At 43.3% G+C, this 23641-nt stretch overlaps 1 protein-coding gene across 3 annotated transcripts in view; it reads right to left on the bottom strand.

Annotated features, from left to right (window-relative positions):
- Positions 1-3767: 3767 nt before the first annotated feature.
- RAD54B (RAD54 homolog B) overlaps positions 3768-23641 on the bottom strand; it is a 119242-nt gene continuing 99368 nt past the window's right edge. For all 3 annotated transcript variants that reach the window (XM_073330560.2, XM_073330562.2, XM_073330563.2), the window contains 6 exons: positions 19111-19401; positions 14396-14571; positions 11201-11462; positions 9683-9749; positions 8590-8790; positions 3768-4960 (listed from right to left, as the gene is read on the bottom strand). In XM_073330560.2, coding sequence (XP_073186661.1) covers positions 4740-4960; positions 8590-8790; positions 9683-9749; positions 11201-11462; positions 14396-14571; positions 19111-19401 — 1218 coding nt within the window. In that variant the 3' untranslated portion in view covers positions 3768-4739. The remainder of the gene's footprint in view (positions 4961-8589; positions 8791-9682; positions 9750-11200; positions 11463-14395; positions 14572-19110; positions 19402-23641) is intronic.

The following is a 23641-nucleotide window of genomic DNA, read 5'->3' as shown; positions in this document are numbered from 1 at the left end:
TGTGAGCAATGGGTCTGCTTAACCAGGGCAGAAATGATGTAGCCCATGACTAGACTGTTTTCAGCACCATTACAGGGAAGTGTGACTTAGATGCGGTGGTGCCAGATCCCTGCACACACAGCGAGGCCTGGACCAGTGACAGAGAACACCGTTTTCTACAGTCAAGTGGTGAGATTGTAGAGTCCATATAAGGGGCAACGTGACAGGCTTGGCAGTCAGGTAAAGCACGGGTAACAGGCGAAATAGCAAATGCTACTGCCAGCCAAGGGAGCTCAAAGATTAGAGTGTCTTATCAGCACAACTATTATTCACATATTAAATTCTCCAAATCAGAGCAATGAGAACACAGGGCCATGTGTTTCCTTGCCATGTAACTCATGTGTGGGGGTGATGGGGGAAGCAAATTAACGTAAACACTGGCTGCGGTGAAGCCATTCTCCTTCCACCCCACTTCGCTAGACTGGTAGGGATGCAGAGTGGGTAGGACACAAAAAAGCCAAGGATCTGCAGAGAACCCAACCTCCCCCCCCCCCATCTCTGTGCTCCCCTTTGCCCCCTTCCTTCACAAAGGCAATTGCAGAGCATATAGTCTCAGTTGTAGGTTCATAAGCCATTTCAATGCCTCTTCTGTGATGTTATGGATATCATCCAATTCATCTTTGCATCCATATTGGGGCCCTGTGTTATGTGTTCGATGGTTTGGATGTTCTCACCAGTTTCACAAAGGGGAGTCTCTGATTTTCCATAGAAGAGTGGGAAGAGAATCTTTGTGGCAAGCAGTAGAGTATCTTATCTGCTTTATAGCAAGCACTTTGCTTGCAGCTGTACCACCCCATTCTGTGATCTCACCAAATCAAACAAGCTACAAGGGGTAGGTCTTGAGAGACCAGCAAGTAAATCACAAGTGATGCAAGGAGTGATGCTGATGAATCCCTCTGAAGTCAATAGTGAATCAATGTCCCAACATGGCATTAGGGGTTCTGTGCTATTGAAGACACCACCATCCAGCTGATTTCCTAACCTGGTAATTGGTTTTCTGCATGTCAGTACAGTAATTTGTAACTGAAGAGGTCATCTACCCATTCTTTGAACAGACATGCAGCTCCAATAGCCAATCACAAGGCAGGAAAATTGCTGCACCATCTGCTGTTTTGCTACTGCTTTGACTTCAAGGTGACTCCTAGTCTAGTTAAACTAAAACTCGGACCTATTCAAACAAAATGAACAGATAAAAAAAATAGTTTATATATTTGACAGAAAGGAACAAATCAACCGACTTGGAGGCAAGTTGGTTTTTATCCCAGTGTACTGACAGCTATGGCCAATTCAAAAGGGATGTAAAAGTGGAGAGTGAGGAGTATACGTTGGCAAGGTGGTGTGAGTCAAACCAAACAAATATAAAGCGAGAAAAGGGAGAATTTAAGTTGCTGGGTTATATATGGTGAAGGGGCTAGAAGGTGAAAGGTTTCAGAGTAACAGCCGTGTTAGTCTGTATTTGCAAAAAGAAAAGGAGGACTTGTGGCACCATAGAGACTAACCAATTTATTTGAGCATAAGCTTTCGTCAGCTACATCCGATGAAGTGAGCTGTAGCTCACGAAAGCTTATGCTCAAATAAATTGGTTAGTCTCTAAGGTGCCACAAGTCCTCCTTTTCTTTTTAGGAAGGTGAAAGTTGCAGAAACTATTAACAGGCAAATGTTTACTTCAAATTAGGTTTGATGTGGATTGAAAACCAGTTGAAAGGCCATAACCAAAGGGCAATGACACTGACCAATTTATCTAACTGGAGAGGTTTCTGATAGGGTACCACTGGGATTGCCCTAATAGTCAGTTGGCTTGCACGGTGACAGGTTTCAGAGTGGTAGCCGTGTTAGTCTGTATCAGCAAAAACAACTAAGGTGCCACAAGGACTCCTTGTTGTTTTTACTAATAGTCAGTGTTATTGATTTAGGGCCTGATTTTGCAATGCTTACTCAGCTACTTATTAACATAGCTAGTTCCTTTAAATTGGAGAATTGCATTCTATGTTGTAAGCCCTTCCAGTTCTTCTCAGGATCTGCCCATTGCCTGTAAGGGGCCTATCACACTTTTGGTGATATGTAAATACTAACATACAACTGTTTTTAAAAATACCCCTGTATTAAGTTTATCCCTCAGTAACAGAACCTCTTTAAGGTAGAGCAGTTGTTTCCTCTCGTTACTTTGTACAGCCTCCCAGATGGTCACACGACAACATATCAGTTATTTAAACTGCGTATGAACAGAAAAACACAGTTTACATCTAAGTTTCATTCCATGGAAAGCACATGAATGAACGACTCTCCTTCCACATGCATTTGGCCTGCAAAAGCTGAAATCTCACTTTGCAAATTCCTGATGATAACCCAGGGCAATTGGCAAAGATTGTTTGAATCTGGCATTTTAGAAACTCCTGAGTTTTAGTCTGCTCCGCCAGCAGCAGTATTAACTGAATAGAAGCATAAGAAATTTTTACTTGGACGGTCAATTTATGAATGAACAATGAGGTAGTTCATGTGTATGTGTGGGAGACAACACTGCCATCACCTGAATTAAAGAAGATGTGAACCAGGGTGAGTAAAGCTGGAATCAGGAAAACCAGTCACTTGGAGCTGAGCTTAATGGAGACAAACAATTTTTGTAATAAAACAAACATGTGCCCCCCTGAAATCAGGGTAATCCCCAATCCAAAACATGGTGCATTTGAGTCTCTTTAGCAATATGTACTGTACCAGGAATAATAGGGTAGATTCTCTTCTGCATCCAAGCCCTGTTTGTCTAGAGTAGGTGTGGCAGGGTGCCTGTTATGTCTTGCTGATTCTGTGGCACACTTTGCCCTGCTGTGACAGAGCAGCAGTGTGGCTGATTTAATCTATGGTAGTGGAGTTTGGGGTCTAAGGCACAGATCCTCAAAATTATTTAGGCTCCTAACTTCCAGCCTAAATATCTTTGAGGATCTTGGCCCAAGACACTATATGCCATCTGAGGACTGGTGTAAAGGAGAAGAGTTCCCCTACATGCTTACACACCAGAACAGAAAGTGGTAGGTGCAGAAACCAGCTCTCCTGCTTTATGCCAGCTGAGAACTCCCACCCCCAACAGGGGAACTCTCAGCTGGCATAGAGCTGAGCTGGAATTCTAGCCAGTAGCGGCCTAGACTGTTACTGAGCATCTGGGTTCATATTAACCAAAATAAACTGATCATGCGGAAGAATAAAAGGTTTTGACCATAGAGAATTTGCACCAGGTTATTTCATTCTGATCCTCAATGGAGGACATAGACTCACACACCAACAGAACTTGTCTTTTTAAAGTGTTTACATTTTAGTGCCCCCCTCAATCTCTCACTTCCCTCCCCTACTTAGACTACCCAAAATCATTGCATTTAGAAAGTTCAGTGCTTTCTTTGTTCCTGTCATTAGTTCTCTGCACTTAAATACCATGACAGGTGCATCAAAAATAGATTCACGGTGGAGTCAGTGGGAACCAGGGCGATGGGAGCCCTAAATGTTGTGAACAACTAAAATGGAGGACAAATCAATTAGTTATTTCCTGCAGGTTGGGCTTTATAGTGGACACTCCAGAAACCTAACATAGTTACCAACTGTTCTGTCTTTATATAGCACGTAACACACTGATCAATTATTAGGGCCCCTCAGCACCACCACAATACAAATAAATAAATACCAATGAATTCCAAATTACAATTTTAATTTTATTAAAAGTGATTTCACTTTCTATACACTTCTAGTATTCCTGGAAATAATGCCACATTTTTGTTCATAAGATTCCATTTTTCACATTTGTGAATAAAATATTCTTCTTATAGAGAGGAATTGCATAGCTGAGATACCACACAAGGTATTTTTAAAGCTATAATTGCTATTTCAGATTCTTATGCCTGATCACATAAAGAAACAAATCATCATCCTAATATTATACTGCAATTACATTGTATGCATGCTTTGAGATTCAGAAAAATATGTTCGCCATATCTATTTAGATAGAAATAACATGCACCTGCATTGAGTATAGCTGGGAACCACAGAATGTTAATTTCCCCAACTAAATGCACCGTGCACTGCTGTTTCTTATAAAAGATGGTCAAACACAATTAAGTTGTGGTCTCAGAATCTGGGTCTGATGGACCACTATGCTATTCTAGTTTTATGCTGGGGTAACTCCACTGAAACCATGAGTTATATTGGGGTAAAGCTGGAGTAATGTAGTGGTGAATCAGGCCCATTATCTTTACAGGTGCAGAGACAAATCCAGTCAGAGATTTGTAAACATCACATATATACTATAGCCTAATGTACCTTCTAACATCCAGCTAAGTTGTCATCTCTGTATTATTATTATTAATGTATTATTATCATTGAAAGAAAACTGTCAGGTAGTTTGGGCCTAACTAGGAGGTTGTGCAAAATAGTTTAAACCACTACTAATTATTATACCAAACCAGCAGATGTGTTGAAAAGCAAATTAAATTTTTAAAATTATTTCAGTTATAACTATTTACTAATAAGTTACTTTTAATCTGATGGTATCTCTCTAACTTTACAAAAAACATCAACAGCTGTACATTTACACAAAAACCTCCTCGTAAAAACACTGAGTTTTGGCAGCAACATAAAGGCATCTGCATACTTTACTTTTCTTTGAAGACTGTCACCAGTGAGTACAAGGCACATCATGTACATGGAAAAATAATTTAGTTTTATGCAGTGGGAGTAGCTGGATTGGTTACATTCTGGAAAATAAAAGAAATACTCGTCTTTATTCTTTCAAGGAAGGGATCAGCAAGAGTCTGGTGCTGCCCCGAAAAGTGTTTCCATTGCATCAGCTGCGACATAGAAAGAGGTTTCTTTGAATCAGCCTTCTCATGATGTTGTCCAAGCTGGCAACCTTTATACACAGAGAGCTTTTCTGAAGAAGGATCTGAAAAGTGATAAAGTGAAACAGAGATTGAGAACTACCAAGAAAATTCTCAGTCTGGATCAGTATTGTATTTTCCAGAACAGCAAGTGCAACCTTCTACACCAATACAAGCCACACATACACAAAAACGTAAATTACTTGTTAATTTTATTTCTCAAAAATCCCCCTCTGCAAGCCCAGAGTACAAGTCCTGGTACAAGTAGATGGAATGCAAAGTTTCTTATCTGATCATTTCCTTTCTGCTAGCAGCATCTCCTGCAATTCTGTGACACATGGGCTATTCCCCTCTTCTCTGCAGTCCTGGAAGTGGTTCAGTGTTGCAGCTTGTGCTGCTATGACCCCCTTTTCTGGCTTCCTGCCAGGAGTCATTCCAGAGCTGTGGAGAACGTCTTAGAATAGGAGTAACAATAACCTGAATCCCGACCAGTGAACTATGTACAGTGGGCTACTTGGCCCACAAACTGTAGATATAGAAATGAAACGTTGTTCTTTGGTTAATAAAGCCATACAGGATAGGAAGAATTGTGGGAGATGCTGCTAGCCGGGAGAAAATCACTTCTAAGAAATTTTCCATTCTGCAGCTCAGCATCTCCCACAATTCTGTGATGTAGAGGAAGTAGCGAGCGGTGAACGTTCCCGTCCTCTTCAATTCCCAGACGTACCCCAAAGCAGCCTGCCCTTCCTCCTCCAACCAGCCTGCCCCGCCCATCCTCTGAGGCCCTGAGGCCCTTTGTTTCTTGCTCTCCCTGCCCTCACTCACTCGCTCATTTTCACCAGGCTCAGGCAGGGGGTTGGGATGTGTAGGGGGGTGAGAGCTCCGGCTGGGGATGTGGGCTCTGGTGTGGGGCCAAGGATGAGGGATTTGGGGGGCAGGAGTGGGCTCCAGGCTGGGGGGTTCAGAGTGTGAGAGGGGACTCTGGACTGGGGTAGGGGTTACGGCGCAGGGGGGATGTTGACGGATCCAGCTGGGGGTGCAAACTCTGGGGTAAGGCTGGGGCTGAAGGGTTTGGGGTGCAGGAAGGTGCTCCAGGCTGGGACTGAGGGGTTTTGAAGGCTGGAGGGGGATCAGGGTTGGGGCGGTAGTGGGGGGGGAGATGAGGGCTCTGGCTGGCAGTGAGGGCTCTGGGGTGGGGCTGGGGATAAGGTGATTGGGGTGCAGGAGGGTGCTATGGGCTGGGACTGAGGGGTTGGGAGGGTGGGACAGGGATCAGGGCTCAGGCAAGGGGGTTGAGGTGCAGGGGGCGTTGAAGGCTCTGGCTGGGGGTGAGGGCTCTGGGGTGGGGCTGGGGGGTTTGGGATGCAGAAGGGCGGGAGGGGGATCAGGGCGGAGGCAGGCGGTCAGGGAGTGGGAGGGGGTCAGGAGTGCAGGCTCTGAGTGGCGCTTACCTCAAGCGGCTCCTAGAAGGCATGTCCCCCCTCCGGCTCCTATGCAGAGACGAAGCCAGGCAGCTCTGCACACTGCCCCCGCAGCTCCCACTGGCTGCAGTTCCCAGCCAATGGGAGCTGCAGAGCCAATGCTTGGGGCGGGGGCAGCGTGCGGATCCCCTTGGCTGCCCCTATGCATAGGAGCTGGAGGGGGGACATGCCGCTGTTTCTGGGAGCCTGTCTTGGCCCTGCTGCACCACTGACTGGACTTTTAACGGCCCGGTCGGCGGTGCTGACCAGAGCTGCCAGGGTTCCTTTTCGACCAGGCATTCTGGTCAAAAACAGGACACGTGGCAATCCTATCCTCTCCACACTAGCCTGCCCCTCTTCTTCCCCTCCAGGTACCTGCCACGATCCTGCCCCTCCTCTTCCAGGCACCCCCCAACCAGCCTGCCCCTCCTCTTCCTCTCCCAGGCACCCCTCTCCACCAGCCTGACAAATACCCCTCAGCTCATGAACCCCTACACCGACCCACCCCAGTAACCTCAGACCAGCATCCACCTTTAGTATTTCTGTAATGGTATTTTTTGGCTCTTGCATCTTACTCTATCTAATTGTGTGGCTGCTTATATGCTTACCCTTGTCAGAGTATTCCCTTTCATCCCTGGGATGGGAAAAAACTGGCAGAACTCTATATGAGAAGCATAATGCAAACAGCTTGCACTCTCTGACATCTCCATAACTACTTGGACAAAATCAGGGTGTGCACGCAATTTTTTTCCCTCTGGGAAGGTCTAAAATACTCCTGTAACTGTATCTCTTGATCAAGTCACTATCAGGATACTAGGTAAAAAACAGGCCCTGCACGAGTGCCCATAGAAAACATTGAGCTGGATCCTCTAGGTATATTTTACCAGCTCACATGAGCTCCATTTCCCTCTCAAGAACTGAAGCTCCAGCTTTTCAGCCATGAAAAGAACACAAAGACAATGAAATCAGTGGATTGCTTGTCAGAGTGCTTTAATCAAAAGTAAAGTGAAAAACAAAAAACTCTTCACTATAAAAGCACCCTATCTTAACTATACAACCTCTGCCAGACTTTAGGTGAGAAGGGGAGGAGAGGAGAAATGAGCAAAACTCTAGTCTATCTGCTGGAAACATATAAACAACCAAACAGGGTCAACCCCTTTTTTAATTGCTTAATTTCCTGTCTGCATCTGCTGGTAAGAAGACACACATTTAGATGGAAGACTTCGGAGGATTTTAGAAGAATAATTCTCACCACCTGCATTTTTACTTAGTGCTGTTAAAATTCAATTTAAAAATGTTGTAGATATTTCTTTGGGTCTCATTACTATGATAGCAGAGAGTGTCTACTTAGAAGAGATCCACATTTGCCCCATTATCACACTAGTAGCGCTATTATAGATGAGCGTCTCATGCCCATCAGAAGAAGGGAACTTATTGGGGCAACAGATGCACCTGTTTCTTAGACGCTGGGTCTGTCATAAAGGTTAGACCTGATGGAGAGCGACCTTAATGAAAACAAGATTAAGACATTTCAAAAAAAAATATGAAAACAAAAAATCCTATCCCTAATTTAAATCAGCTATATGCAAAAAGGTATTAACACCACACCACAAAGAAAGAGTGGAAAGGGAGGTATTAGGAACACTAGTGGATATGGTACTATTTGTATCCTCGGCATAGGGCAGACAGAAGCTGGGGGTCTATTTTTGCGCCTTTCTGCTGACTGTTCTAATCACTCTTCTCCAATTTTAGACAGTGACCTTGCCGCAAATGATTGTCTGTACTTTGGGCACTACACCTTTGGCCAGATCCTCAACTGATGTAAGCTGGTACAGTCCCAGTCAAATCAATAGTGCAACAGTGATTTACACCAATTGATAATCTAGTCCCTTGTTTGTATCATCTAATCATTCTTGCTCTTGATACTTTCTTTCTCTGAGTTTCATAAATTATCTTGCCTGATTATAACCATTGTCACTAGTCCAATTTGCCCTGATTGGTTTAGGGATTTAAGAGGCTGTTAAAATTAGAGGTCATTAGTTCAAGGAAGGAATCTTTTCTCATCATCAGCTGATGAAAGGGTCCTGTGGATTTGAAAATAAAATCAGGCATAAGGCAATATCATGAGGATCCAATAAAGAATTTCATTACTTTAATCCTCTTGTAATGGGTGTCACTGGAAATGGATGGACCAACCCTGCAAGTGCCAAAGAGATAAAGAACAGAAAGCTCACTTTGATGTTCTTTCTTTCCCATACAGTTGCACTCAAGCAGGTCATGGGTAACACAGCTGGAATCTTCATGTAGTATAAAGAGGTTTTTAAGTTCCTCAGTGGAAAAACGGATGTGTTCAGATGTCTTGGAAAGGTCTACAACTGCCCCAGAAAGGCCTTGCTTGCTGATCTGTCTCTGATAGATCTTTTCTTCTATTGATCCTGCATTGAAAAACATCATATACATAAGATTAATTTTGGACCAGTATTTCTAAAGGTAGATTCCACTTACCTGATAATTGCATAATTGGAAATGTTGGAGTATTACCTTCAGTTACTAAAAGAATAATCAGAGCAAAGCATAAGAAGGGCCATACTGAATCACACCAAAAGTCCATTCAGCCCAGTATCCTGTCTATCGACAATGGCCAATGCCAGGTGCCCCAAAGGGAGTGAACCTAACAGGTAATGATCAAGTGAACTCACTCCTGCCATCCATCTCCACCCTCTGACAAACAGAGGCTAGGGACACCATTCCTTACCCATCCTGGCTAATAGCCATTAATGGACTTAACCTCCATTAATTTATCCAGTTCTCTTTTAAACTCTGTTATAGTCCTAGCCTTCACAACTTCCTCAGGCAAGGAGTTCCACAGGTTGACTGTGCGCTGTGTGAAGAACTTCCTTTTACTTGTTTTAAACCTGCTGCCCATTAATTTCATTTGGTGGCCCCTAGTTCTTATATTATGGGAACAAGTAAATAGCTTTTCCTTATTCACTTTCTCCACACCACTCATGATTTTATATACCTCTACCATATCCACCCCTTAGTCTCCTCTTTTCCAAGCTGAAAAGTCCTAGCCTCTTTAATCTCTCCTCATATGGGACCCGTTCCAAACCCCTAATCATTTTAGTTGCCCTTCTCTGAACCTTTTCTAATGCCAGTATAAGCAAAGCAAAGCAAAGCCAAGCCATATGTTTATGCGATTTCCAAAAGTTCCCCACCCTCTTCTTATACTTGCCTCCCTCCAAGCCTATGTTAGAGTAGCATTTACAAGATTTGCCTCCCTCCAGCCTATGTTAGAGTAGCATTTACATTTATAATATTTCTGACCTGTAGTTAGCAGTCTGTAAATATGCACAGTGTGTTTCTGACCATCTCTCCACACCCTGGCCATTGCCTAAAGAAGATAAAAAGGTAATGATGTTATTTGAACTCTCATTACACAAAGAACATTAGCTAAAACGTTTATTCTTTTCTAATCAAGTTCTTAGCACTTGCTAGCTCCTTAAAGGGACACTGTCAAAATAAAGACAATTTTTTGGAAAATTTTATCTGTATTACTATTAAATCTTAGGTTATTAAATCTGAAAAAATTTTAAAATCTATTTGCTTCTAACATTTACTCTCTCCCTCTCACCTTGCCTAGATTACCACATGAAATTTCATTTCTGCTAGCCCTAGTTTCACTTGTGGTTTTCAGGTATTAGCATGACTCTATTGGATTTAGGTTTCTAACACTGCACAGGCGTTTAAGTTCCTCCCCCCAATACTTTTTTTCAATATTTATAAAAACAGTGAAAACATCCATTTCAGTTGGGTTTGGAAAATCAGTTTTTGCACAAAACCTTTAAATCTAAAAAAATTACTTGACAGCGTCCACTTAAGTGAATTTTTGGCAACAGTTTAAGGGTTACAAGTACATATTCAGCATATGTGCACAAAGCACAAGTTTCAATATTTAGCAAGCTGTAATATTTGTGGCTGATTTTACTAGACTGTGTTTCAAGCAATACGACAAGTGACCACATGATGGTGCTGATGAAGATCAGGAACAAGAGTAAAGCCTCTGAGTTCCATGCAGGTGATAGGCGATTTATTGAAATTGTAAGAAATTCTTTTTAAAGACATTTAAAATTTGTTAAAAAAAAGTTTTATCCAAGCACTCTTATGCCAGATAAAACAATACCCACAGAGCTACCACAATCATTACAAGAATAGCAGTAACTTTTTTTTTTTTTTGTAACATCTGCTGCCATTTGATTTTGTCCCTTTCTTCATGCTACTCAGGACCCCCCCCTCCCCCCTTAGCTCAGATGTAGCTGAGTTCCCTCTTCACCAGCACACACCACACAAAATGATCAGTTTTAATTTCATTTTCTTTTGGGAAACATAAGAAAGAGATGATGACCATTCTACTAGAAAATCAAAGTCAACAGAAGACTGGGCCTTATAAGAAACCCCTCCAGGGAGATCAGAGATTTATTCCCCTACACTTTATGCTCCTTGTTTATCCCAATCAGCTGTTCTAATTTAATTTTACCCTGAATATTCAAACTAGAGACAAGCATCTCCTGGCTGAATGTCACAATACAAAAAGAGACCCAACAGCTGATCGATATGGATAAAGTTGCATGGAAAATCCTTCAGATGTGTTTCTGATATGGAGACAAAGCTAATTTAAACATTCTCCTTCCCCACATAACTACACTTGTCTAGATGCAGGCTGAGCAATATTCAATAATGGACCAGTGAGAGATTTAAGGTCTGACATTTTAGAATCTATCTCCTCATCAATTAAAACCCCATTTGGTCCACATCCCGTCCCTGATACACATAACTGTATCAAACCTGAATATCTGTGGCTGGATTCCAGTCAATGTCATACAAAATTAAATGAGATGCTCCAACAAGGTTCAGACCTACACCGCCAGCCTTCGAACTCAGCAAAAAGATAAACGCTGAATGGAATTTATTATTAAAACTATCCACAATCTGTTGCCTCTGGGAGACAGGAGTGTGTCCATCGAGTCTTGTATAAGAGTATCCATAATGTTTGCACATCTCTTGCAAAATATTCAATGTCTGTGTATAATTAGATACCAACACAATTCTGTCAATCAGAGAAACAAAGAACTTGTTATGTTGTGCATAAGTAGTTAAATCTAATGAAGCATTATATTTATTTATTGTAGAAAACTGAAGAAATCAAATCACAACTCAGACAAAAATTGCACATCAGCCTGACTTTACTCACCTCTCTTTAAAAATGAAATATTTGACATTGCAAATAAAGACATGTCAGACCTACTGTGAAGCATTCAAATAAATTATTAAAGTTATTTTTTCAACAGGATTTTGCTTAATGTACAAACAGGACCAAGCACAGAGACTGGATTATAAAATTTCTACTTACACAAACTAGGTCTCGTAAGAGGAACTATATGCACCTGTATGTGGCTCCACTTAAAGAAAAAGCTACTGTGAACATCACCACACAATTTGAGAGATTTCTGAGTAGGAGAATTACAGATGAGCTAAATGGGGGCATTCATCTGAAGAAAATTCCTCCTCCCCAAGCTGGGGTTTGGATAAAATGGGATGAGGGAAAAAGGAGGGCAAATGACTTTGTAAATATTACAGATATTTCTGGTAAACTGGTCTCCAGGTCTTTTGAGCTATTGATCTCCCACTTACTTCTACTACATCAATGTTTTATCTGATGCACTTATTATTCCATAATAGGGTGACCAGATGTCCCATTTTTATAGGGACAGTCCTGTTTTTTGGGGCTTTTTCTTATATAGACACCTATTATCTCCCACCCTCCGTCCCGTTTTTTCACAATTGCTATCTGGTCACCCTACTCCAGAATCACTTGGTTTCAGAGATTCGCAAACTCCCCCTTTAATCTCTGGGGAAGATTGTACTAAATGGGGAAGGGGGAAGAGGTCTAACTGAAGCAGTAAGACTTGTCACAAAGTAATGCCTCCGCACAAGCTGTAAATCAGTGGGTTTCAAACTTTTTAGGCTACGTACCCCTTTCCAAATAATGTAGTCTACCGTGTACCTGTCTGAGATAGACAGAGGCAACATGGGGGGTAGAGGGGCATGTGGGGGCAGATTACATATTACGCATGCGCCCCAGGTTTCTGCCTTCCATTTAGCAACAGCTTTTAAAGGTTTTCAAACTGGGGTGCACGCCCCACTAGGGCGGCATAGCAGAATATTCGGGGGGGAGGTGGCAAGGCCAGATGGCTTGGGCCAGCCCCACATGGTGGGGCTCAGGGAGGGAGAGCCACCTCCATCCCCGACTCACCTCAGTGGGCCACCTAGCCTGTCAGGGTTGGGGGGGGCACACAACCAAAAATTATAATTCAAAGTATCAGCATAACAGCTGTGTTAGTCTGTATTTGCAAAAAGAAAAGGAGTACTTGTGGCACCTTAGAGACTAACCAATTTATTTGAGCATAAGCTTTCGTGAGCTACAGCTCACTTCATCGGATGCATACTGTGGAAAGTTTAGAAGATCTTATTATATACTCACAAAGCATGAAAAAATACCTCCTCCCACCCCACTCTCCTGCTGGTAATAGCTTATCTAAAGTGATCACTCTCCTTACAATGTGTATGGTAATCAAGGTGGGCCATGTCCAACACAAATCCAGGTTCTCTCACCCCCACCCCACAGCAACTCACATATCACACAACAGAACCACTAACCCAGGAACCTATCCTTGCAACAAAGCCCGTTGCCAACTGTGCCCACATATCTATTCAGGGGACACCATCACAGGGCCTAATAACATCAGCCACACTATCAGATCCTCGTTCACCTGCACATCCACCAATGTGATATATGCCATCATGTGCCAGCAATGCCCCTCTGCCATGTACATTGGTCAAACTGGACAGTCTCTACGTAAAAGAGTAAATAGACACAAATCAGATGTCAAGATGCCCCCGACGTTCTTGTTAAACCCTGGATTTGTGCTGGAAATGGCCCACCTTGATTATCATACACATTGTAAGGAGAGTGATCACTTTAGATAAGCTATTACCAGCAGGAGAGTGGGGTGGGAGGAGGTATTTTTTCATGCTTTGTGTGTATATAATAAGATCTTCTAAACTTTCCACAGTATGCATCCGATGAAGTGAGCTGTAGCTCACGAAAGCTTATGCTCAAATAAATTGGTTAGTCTCTAAGGTGCCACAAGTACTCCTTTTCTTTTAACTCAAAGTAGGGGCTCAGCTCAAAAAATTTGAAAAAATAGTGTGTGGAGGTGGTGCTTCCTCCCCATGCCCTGGTGCATGGGGCTGATGCCCAAGCTGCCTGGCATCCCTGCTTGCCCCACTGAATGTTCCTTTGTGCCCCCCTAGGCGGGCATGCCCCACAGTTTGAAAACCTCTGCTATCAATTAACAGTAGGATGAGACAGCAGCTCCCTTTGTACAGACACACTGGGGAGTGCTTCTTCCCGACATTTTCTTTTGAAAAGTAACTTATAGACAGCTAACGTCTCCTAAAATGGAGTAGAAGGAAAACCCTGAATGATAGCTAGTCATAAACATGACTATATGGGAGAGAGCTCAGTCTAGTAATTAAAAAATATTTTATTGAACAGTTTAAAATACTGAGCACATTAAATGATTACCCGAAGGGACACAAAGTGCTGGAAAGTCTATGCAAGTAACAGGCAGTATGTCACAGAACGGTAGTTTCAGTGTGAGACATCTGCTTAGTTGGTAGAACTCAGCATGAAAAAGAAAACAACCAGATAACTGTCCAGAAATAACAAAAACAGAAACTTGGATAAGTGTCCACCAGCTGTAATTCCTATGTTAATAATTTTAACAAGAGGCAAAGCTGTAGAGTAGAATACATGTACGTATGAATAAGTATGCTTGGTAGCTGTGGGAGTGACAGATCCCTAAGGGTAAATATTTTGGCATCATGTTTGTGTGAAAACAGCAAGTGGGAAAATCAAAGGGATCATCTAAATTCAAAAGTAGCTAATATGTCTCTCCTACCTTTCTTCTCTCTCACCTTTCAGAAGGGCTGAGTTCACGGATCGCTGCCAACAGCTTTGCCAGGACCTGTAATTTTCCTGAGTCAGTTTCAGTGAAAGTGGTGGAGGTATAATCTTGTGGGAAAATATCTCTTAAACCTTCATAAAGATTGGATTCCTCACATTCATCACAAGTTGGATTACATTCTTTTTCCTATTAAAAAAGATTAATCTGTGGTAGCTGCATGACTTTTTGAAAAGGTACTAAAAAAATAAGCTTGTCAATATTTTCATTATGATTACAGAAAGGCATCAGAGAAAGACAAGATCAAGAACCAGCACACAGATTTTAATGAACAAACAAGCCATCTGGCTGATAACCTCTCATCATTGGCTCTACTGCAATTTTTACAAACCATTGTTATAATAAAATTAAACTTGATTCTATACCCTATAGACTAATGTCTCATCTACAACTGGATAGAGGATGGGGAAGAAAATAGTACTGCTCACTCCTGCTTCTCTGATTTAAAAGAAGTAGTTACATGACATCAGAAACATATGAGAGGTAAACTCATGCTTTGTTTGCTCCTGCTTCATTCTGTGCTAGCTTATTACAGAGCTTTAAGGCATTTATTTTTGAGAAAACTGTTCTCTTCCCAACCAGAGATTAGGAACTGAGAGGATGAAGAGCAGCTATCAAAGGTATAATGGATCCAGAATGAAGGGGTAGAGGAAAAATGGTAAAATCACTTAGCTGCAGTCTAACAATAGCTATATCAGTGTAATAAAAATAACAGCAATAAAACCAACTTGTGTTTATATCTCTCCATCCCACCAATTTCTAAGAAGTTAAGCTTTCATGTTAAAAAAAAGTTTCTAGCATTTACAGTTGTGAAGCAAATTTACTGAACGAACATAGTATTCTCTCTGAGTCATAGACACAGACTGAAACAATAGCTCTTGCACTCTTGCAATAGGTTTACACTTCTATTTATCTCAATTAATGTTGACTCCCAAGAAGAGGTCCCCAAACTGTGGGGCATACCCCACCCTCCTAGGGGGGTGTAGAGGAACATCCGGGGGATGCGGCAGGGTCTGGGCCAGCCCCCATGGGGGACAGGGAGGGAGCACCACCCAGCCCCTCCGCACCCCCATCTACTGCTCTGGTTGTGCCCCCAGCCGCATCCCCAGATCCCAGCCTCGGCCTGGCTCCGCTCCCAGCCCTGACCCTTACCGCAGCCTGGCTGCAGCTCCACCCCTGCTCCCACCTCCAGCCTCAGCCCCTGGCCACGACCCCGTTCCCAGCCCCAGATCCACCCCCAGCCTTGGCCCCCTTACCCCTGTCCCTGCCCCCCCTTACCTCGAGCCATGGCCACCACCCCAGCCCCGGTGTGTGGGGGGGGGGAGGTGAGGAGGAATAGATGGAGTAAGGGGCGCACAGCCTTCAAAGGTTTGGGTCCTGCTGCTCTAAAGGCTATGGATGTTAATTTTAATGTCAATCTAATTATACCATTTGCAGCTGACATTTTAGTAAGATAACTGAGGGAATCATAGAAATGTAGGGCTGAAAGTTACCTCCAGAGCTCAGCTAGTCCAGCCCTCTGTGCTGAGGCAGGACCAAGTATGCCCTACACCATCCCTGACAGGTGTTTGTCTAACCTGTTTTTAGAAACCAATGACAGGGATTCAACGACCTTCCTTGGAAGCCTATTCCAGTGCTTAACTATGCTTATAGTTAGAAAGGTTTTCCTAATATCTAACCTAACTCTCCCTTGCTGCAGATTAAGCCCATTACTTCTTGTCCTACCATCTGCAGACAAGGCGAACAGTTGAACACCATCCTCTATAACAGCCTTTGAAGACTATCAGGTTCCCCCTCAGTCTACTTTTCTCAAGACTAAACAGGTCCAGTATTTTTAACCTTTCCTATAGGTCAGGTTTTCCTAAACGTTTATTGCCCTCCAATTTATCCACATTAAGAAAAATGTATGGTGTCCAAAACTGGACACAGTAGTCCAGCTGAGGCCTCACTAGTATTGAATAAAGCTGGAAAATTACTTCCAACATCTTACTTACAAGACTTCTGTTAATACACCCCAGAATGATACTAGCATTTTTTATGCAACTGCATCACATTGTCAACTCATATTCAATTTGTGATCCACTATAACCCCCAGATCCTTTTCAGCTGTTCTATCATCTTTTTGCGGATACAGACTAACACGGTGGCTACACTGAAACCTGTCATCTACCCAGTTATTCCCCATTTTGTTGTTGTGCAATTGATTTTTTCTTTCTAAGTGTAGTACTTTCTACTTTTCTTTATTCAATTTCATATTATTGATTTCAGACTATTTCTCCAGTTTATCAAGGTCATTTTCAGTTCTCCAAAGTACTTGGAGGTGTCATCCGCAAATTTTATAAGCATATTCTCACTCCATTATCCAAGTCATTATTGAAAATGTTGAAACATATCAGACCCAGGACAGAGCTCTGAGGCACCCCTTATATACGCGCTCCCACTTTGACAGTGAATCAAAGATAACTGCTCTTTGAGTACGGTCTTTCAGCCAGTTTTGCACCCAATTTAATACAGAACACATTTCCCTAGTTTGCTTATGAGAATGTAATGTAGGACTGTGTCAAAAGCCTTACTAAAAACAAGATATATCTATTGCTTGCCCTCATCCACTAGGCCAATAACCCTATCAAAGAAGGAAATTAGGTTGATTTGGTATGATATGTTCTTGACAAATCCATGTTGGCTATTACTTATTATCCTATTATCCTTTAGTAGCAGTAGATCCTTCCCATACCAATGATGGTGCACAGGGTGGAAAATAGTCTCTTCTATTCCTGTCATTTGCTGCTGCTTTCATTTGCACTATGGCATTGAGACCTTCTATTCTGCCCTTCCTGCAAAGAGTTCTTCATAAAGTTTCTATTGGGCACATTTTTCTCTCACACCAGTTGGCTTCTGCTGGACAGCTTCATGTGGGATTCTTTGTGTTGGCACCTGGAGTATACGCTCCAAATATGCCCAGCGTTTCCTTCTGATCCTGGGGGAAAGGAGCTGCTGGTTGGTGATTTCTCAGATCTCTTTGTTGGTAATAGTCTTTCCAACCAATGCCCAGAAATTTTCATAGGCACTTCTTCTTGAAGACCTCTAGTTTTCTGTCAAGCATTTTAGTAGATCTCCAGCTCTCACAGACGGATGTTAGCACCAAGATTATATCTGAACTGAAAATTCCCTATTTTGTTCTGGTGACGTATATCTTTAATTTCCATACATTGCTGAATTAAGTAAATGTTGTGGGTGTCATTCCTTTCCTTGATGTCCCTTCTTTTTGAGGTCTCCATTAGCTAATATGGTGCTGCCCAGGTAAATGAACTGATGTACTTTCTTGATATTTTTGCCATTTAATGTGATATTACTGCTTGACATCTGGGTTACAAGGATATTTGTTTTAGCATAACTGATTTTGAGCCCTGCTTGGCCTGCTATTTTTAACAAGTTGTCTATCTTTGTAACTTTTCATGATGTGTGTGGCAGACAGCAGGACATTGGTGGTCATGCCTAGTGATTGGACTAGGAGTCACACCTAGTGGCTACAGCAGGAGTTGGTAGGCAGGAATAAGAGCCCAGGATCAGAGCCAGAATCAGCAGCCAGAGCCAAGGGGCAGAGCTGGAATCAGAAGTCAGGAATGTGAGCCAAAAGTTTGAGACGGGTTGTCTGGAGGGCAGCAAGGCAGGAGCAAGGCTGAGTGCAAAGGAGCAGGGTGGGGTCTGAGGCAGGAACAAGGTAGGAGCAGGACTGGAACAAGGTGGGAAGAAAGCTGGGAACAAGCAGGTGCAAGAGCTTTTAGCTCTGAGCAGCTACCAAACTACTGCTGCTGCACTAAAGAGCAATCTTCTGACATTTCCCACCAATCAGGCTGTGTATCCAATCTGGCAGCCGACTACAGGCAAGTTGCACTTGTTAGGTTGCCCAGAAACTGGCCTGGCTTCAGTGCCTGATTCGCAACGTTCAAGGGCATCTTAGGAGCCTATGGGCCTGGTTTCTCAGGGTATTTCCATGAGAACTCCTGCAATAGGGTCAGGGCATGGATGTTCTCTACTTGTTCCCCCAAGACTACTTGTACGGACTGTAGCCTTCCCAGTCCACGGGTACTGAAGTCTTCCCCTAACTCACCAAGAGTTGAGGATTTGGGGGACCAGGTACTCCTACTGTCCACATATGGATATGGATGGTGGGGTTGGAGCAGTCTGAGTATCGGTTCCTGGTGTAGGTCTTCACAAGTGAGTTGTGAAAGATGGGGTGGATCTTCAAGGACTTGAGCAGCTGTAACTCAAAGGCCACTGGATTTACCTGTTCTATAGCACAGTAAAGGGAGCCAAATGCCCTGGTGGTAACTCAGAAGACAGCAAAAATACTGCTCCAAGATTTGATTGACACTCTCTGTCAAACCCACCTCTACCTCTCTGCAGCCAAAAGGTGAAAAGTAACAAAGCGGTGGAAAATGACCAAATTACAGCAAAAATCCTGGAAGTACTTGATAACACCACCCTAATGAAACTGACAAAACTGACTTTCTAATGTTTAAGTTTTTTGAAAGCTCTAAAGCACATCATTTTGGGAGGTCATGTGTGGAACTCCACTGATACAGTTTTTAACAGTAACTCATTTTAATTACTTTTATTGTGTAGCACTGTCTAATTATTTGTGTTGAAGTAAAATACAGTAAATACCTTTATGGCTTTAAACAGAAGACAGGGATGGTTGCAGAGTTTTTTCAAAGCTCCTATACATATCAGATGAGGACTGTTTTCTAGTACTCCTTGTAGGCAGGATCTAACAACTCGAGAACTAAGCAGTTTTCTATAGAGTTCAAGCTGCAAGGCTGTTGGTCGGCAGAAAAGTATGCTCTCTTTTTTCGGTGGGAGAAATTTGTTTATGATCTCTTGTGTTCTTCTAAGAATAAACAGTCCAGTTAGGCGAGTGAGTTCTGCTGCTCTTTTCTCTCCTAACTCCTTTTCCTCCTAATGTAACAAACAGAGGTTTAGATATGACTTTACAAGCATGTTCAGTTACATCACAATTCTTTGCTATAGGATTCTTAATCAGGCAGTAGTGAACACGGTTTGTTTGTATGATACCACTTTATGACACAGGGTTTTAACGATCAATTAATATCAGCGTATTTGGTTTGTCATAGGAGTTTTTAAACTCTTAACCAAGGCAAGAGCTAATGCACTATGAGTCACTACAGACTCAAATTATGTGGCTAGGTTCCTGATTTATGTAGCAAAGCTGCACTGAATTCTACAGAACTGTGCGGAAGTGATAAATGAATGGCATCATATCGCAATTTGTACAGCTCCTAAAATGTGGAACGGACAGACAGTGGCAGGAGTTGAAACAGTGTCTCAGGGCTTGTCTACACTGGCACTTTACAGCGCTACAACTGTCTCGCTTAGGGGTGTGAAAAAACACCCCACTGAGTGCTGCAAGTTTCAGCGCTGCAAAGTGCCAGTGTAGACAGTGAACCAGCGCCAGGAGCCGCACTCCCAGCACTGGTAGCTATTCCCCTCCTGGAGGTGGTTCTTTTATAGCACTGGGAGAGCCATGGCAGTGCTTTAATGTTGCTAGTGAAGACGTGCCCTTAGAGAAAGTAAAGGAAATGACTACCATCTCAGAGCACATCTACGCTTAAAATGCCGCATAGGTGCAGCTGCACCAATTGGAACAAACTACCAAATAAACCACTGTAGAACTTTAACGAAGATGCTCCACGCTGACAGGAGAGAATTAATCCACCTCCATGAGAGGCGGTAGCTACCATCAACATAGCACTGTCTACATGGGGGGTTATGTTGGTATAACTATGTTGCTGCAGAGTGTGCATTTTTCACATCCCTGAGCAACACAGTTATACTGATATAGGTTTATAGTGTAGACCAGCCCTCACACTCCCAAACCCTGCCAGGAGCTCTACTCCTTCACAAAGTAGCAGAGGAAGACAACTGCCATGAGAAGCTCCTCAGAACTGCAGAAGTGAAGAATTATACCTCCATGCAATCCCTCCAAGTGTTTCATCCCCCTTCTTTCCCTCATGTCACTATATGCCCTCTCCCTTTCTCCAGCCAGTCACAGTCCCCTTCCTGCCAGACTGCTACAATAGTGTGTGAACAGTCTGAGGAGATGGAAGATGGCATGAAAGTGACCATTTTTGTGGGGTTTGCCAGGACAAATTTCTTTCCTAGAAGGAAAGAAACATTGTAGCCATTTGCACAGTGGTAGATATGTGGAGCCCTTCAATTAATTGGACTGAATGATAACCAAGTGTTTAGATTCGTTGTTCCTACCATCTAAGATCATTATCTAATAAATAATCCACAAACTAATTATTCAATAAAATAGGTGTTTGAAAAACTCAACATTATATAAACTTTAAAAAGTTAATGAATTCCAATACAGTTGATTAAATAACAGCATTTAACTCTGATTTCAAATAAGAGGCTGAGAAGTCTGTGTTACCACACCTGCCCTAGACTAAATTACAATGCTCTCCCCACCAAACTACTTTGGTACCCCTCGGTCCTATGTTCCAGGTGGGAAAACACTGAATTGGGGCCATAGAGTCTGACACATGAAAAAAAGTGGTGTTGTAGCCATGTCAGTCCCAGGATATTAGAGGGACAAGGTAGGTGAGGTAGTATCTTTTAGTATCAGGTTCCGTTGGTGAGAGAGACAAGCTTTTGAGCTACACACGGTATGTCAACACAGCAATGTAAGCCTGGGTCTGAGCTTAAGCTCGAGCCAAACCCCCCTTGCATCCACACTGCAAATTTGCTAACCTAGGGTTAAGCCCCCGGGTCCCAGGGCTGAAGGGTTTGAGCTCGTGTTAAGCTGGAACCTAGCATTCGAGCCCTACTGTTTTCCTGTGTGCATGTGGCCCCAGCTTGATTCAGAGCCCAGAAGTCCTCTGGATGTATCCCAGAGTTCCTGGCGGCAGAGGAGCAGCACTGCAGGCAGCCAATACAGCAGCCAGAAGTACCATTACTGCCTGGCTGAGCATACTTCCCCTTCCTACTCCTTCACTGCTGCATGGAGCTCGCCCAGAGCAGGGAGCAAAGCTGACAGGTGGGAGATGGCTCCTGGTTGCAGGGATGTTGCAAGTCATCCCTCCCTTGGCTGTGCTAAACTGGGACCTCAGGCACTGTCCCTCCCTGCAGGGTGGTGCTTGGTCCCTGCTCTGCTCTCTGGCCCCTCCTACCCTTCCTGCATGTGCAGGAATACCTGGGCTGCATGCACTGTGAGGGCAGTGAGTGGGAACCAGACCCAAAACTTCCCTGCAGCCTTCCGAGGATCCCTTATCCTTGCCTCGTGGGGTGCGGTGGGGGCAGAGATAATTGATCCCCGGGGGTAGCTGAAGCACACTCCACCCCAAGCCCTGGGAGTGCACTTCACCACTCCGCAGCCAGCAACACCCAGGCTGGGGTGTGAGTTTGTGTTTTTCCTCTGATACCTTCATTTTATGTCAAACTTCAAAACAAACAGACAAAAATAAATAAAAAAACAACCAAACAAAAAACCCCTCCATTGAACATCCCATTTTAAGAATTAAGAATCGCAAAGTTTCATTTTAATAGTTTGACTGCCCTGGAGACTGATATCCAGATGCACATGGGCATTTTTCTGCCACTGTAACTCAGCCTAGACCTGGAGAGCCCAAGTTTCAGATTGGATGGTAGTTCAGCATAAAGCCTTCTCAAACTGCCATCATTCTCCTGAGACGGTCACCAAAGGAGCTAATGATGCAGTTTATGTACTCATGGGCTCCTTATGGGCACCTGAGTCCCATCAATAGCACCACCACAGTTGGGAAACAGGGTGGGCAGTAGGGTTTTCCCACAGTGCACCACGTTCCTAGGGCTAGATACTGGGGCTGAGGAGTGCTCTTGGCACTTTGGGATATGTTTACTTTGACTTGGGTCTGTGCACTGCAGTGTGGATGCCAGAGCCCTAGGTTTGAGCACGGGTCAGAAAATTCTTAACCTAGGTATAAAAAAAAAAAAAGAAAAAAGAAAAAAAAAGGAATGTAGACGCTCAAGTCCAGGGTTCCCTGAAACAGGTCAGCTGACTCAAGTCCCACTAACCTTAGGCTTACATTGCTGTGTAGACATAGCCACAGAGCTGTTCCTTAGGTCTCAGTGTCACATCTAAATATAGATTCATAGAATTGTAGGACTAGAAGGGACCTCAAGAGCTCAATCCAGTCACCTGCACTCATGGCAGGACTAAATATTGTTGCAATAAGCCATAAATCCAGTGTTTTATTATAACAGGCAAACTGGCTTATTACAACAATCTGTAACCCACTAACTCCCCTTTTTGTCCTATGACTACAGGGGTGTTAACAGGCCATTTCACCTTGAATGGTCTCTTAGAATATGTTCTAACTACTTGGGCTAAACTATCTGTTTGATCTCTTATTTAACTGTGACACTGAGTACCTTTCCCAGACCTGACCTCTGAGTAGTTCAAAAGCTTGTCTCTCTCACTAAGGGTATGTCTACACTGCAAAGTTTTTGTGCAACAAATTATACCATTTTTATTAAAGTGCTGGAATTAAATTGCTGTTATGTGTCCACACTGTACTCCTTGTGATGCTGGAGCGCATCCACATTAGCGGCTTTTGCAACAGCAAAGAGAGCAGTGCATTGTGGTAGCTATCCCACTGTGCAACTGGCCGCAGGGTGCTTTGGGAAGGGTTTGCAATGCCTCATGGGGCAGGCACAGCATCACATGATGCAGGTTTCCCAATCCCATAGTTCCATGGGCATCCTACTACATTGCCTGCTGCTTTTCAACTGAAGAGGAGGGGGGAGTGTGTGACAGGGAGTGTGTGTGTGTGTCTGTGTATGTGTATTGGGTTGTGGAGGGGGGGAAGAGACTGTGTTTTGGTGGACAGAGACTGTGTCAGCATGCTGTCTTGTAAGTTCAGACAGTGGCAGGAAGCAACCAGTCCTGAGGCAGGCAGCCAGAGTTCATAACAATGAGCAGAGTGGCAACTTGCGGGATTATGGGACACTTCCGGAGGCCAATTACAGTGCTGAAAGCAATTGATGCGTTTACACTGGCAATGCAGCGCAGGAGCATCTGTGCTGTAAGCCTTATGACTCTCGTTGAGGTGATTTTTTTGCAACACTGCAACTGAGGAGTTTCTGCGCATTAAGTGGCTTGGCAGCGCGTACTCCTCGGGAGTTACATCGCAGA

This window comes from Lepidochelys kempii, chromosome 2 (genome assembly GCF_965140285.1).
Source record: "Lepidochelys kempii isolate rLepKem1 chromosome 2, rLepKem1.hap1, whole genome shotgun sequence".
Classification (NCBI taxonomy): Eukaryota; Metazoa; Chordata; order Testudines; family Cheloniidae; genus Lepidochelys; species Lepidochelys kempii.
Note: the sequence above shows the minus strand (reverse complement) of the source record. Positions and strands in the feature narration are given on the sequence as shown.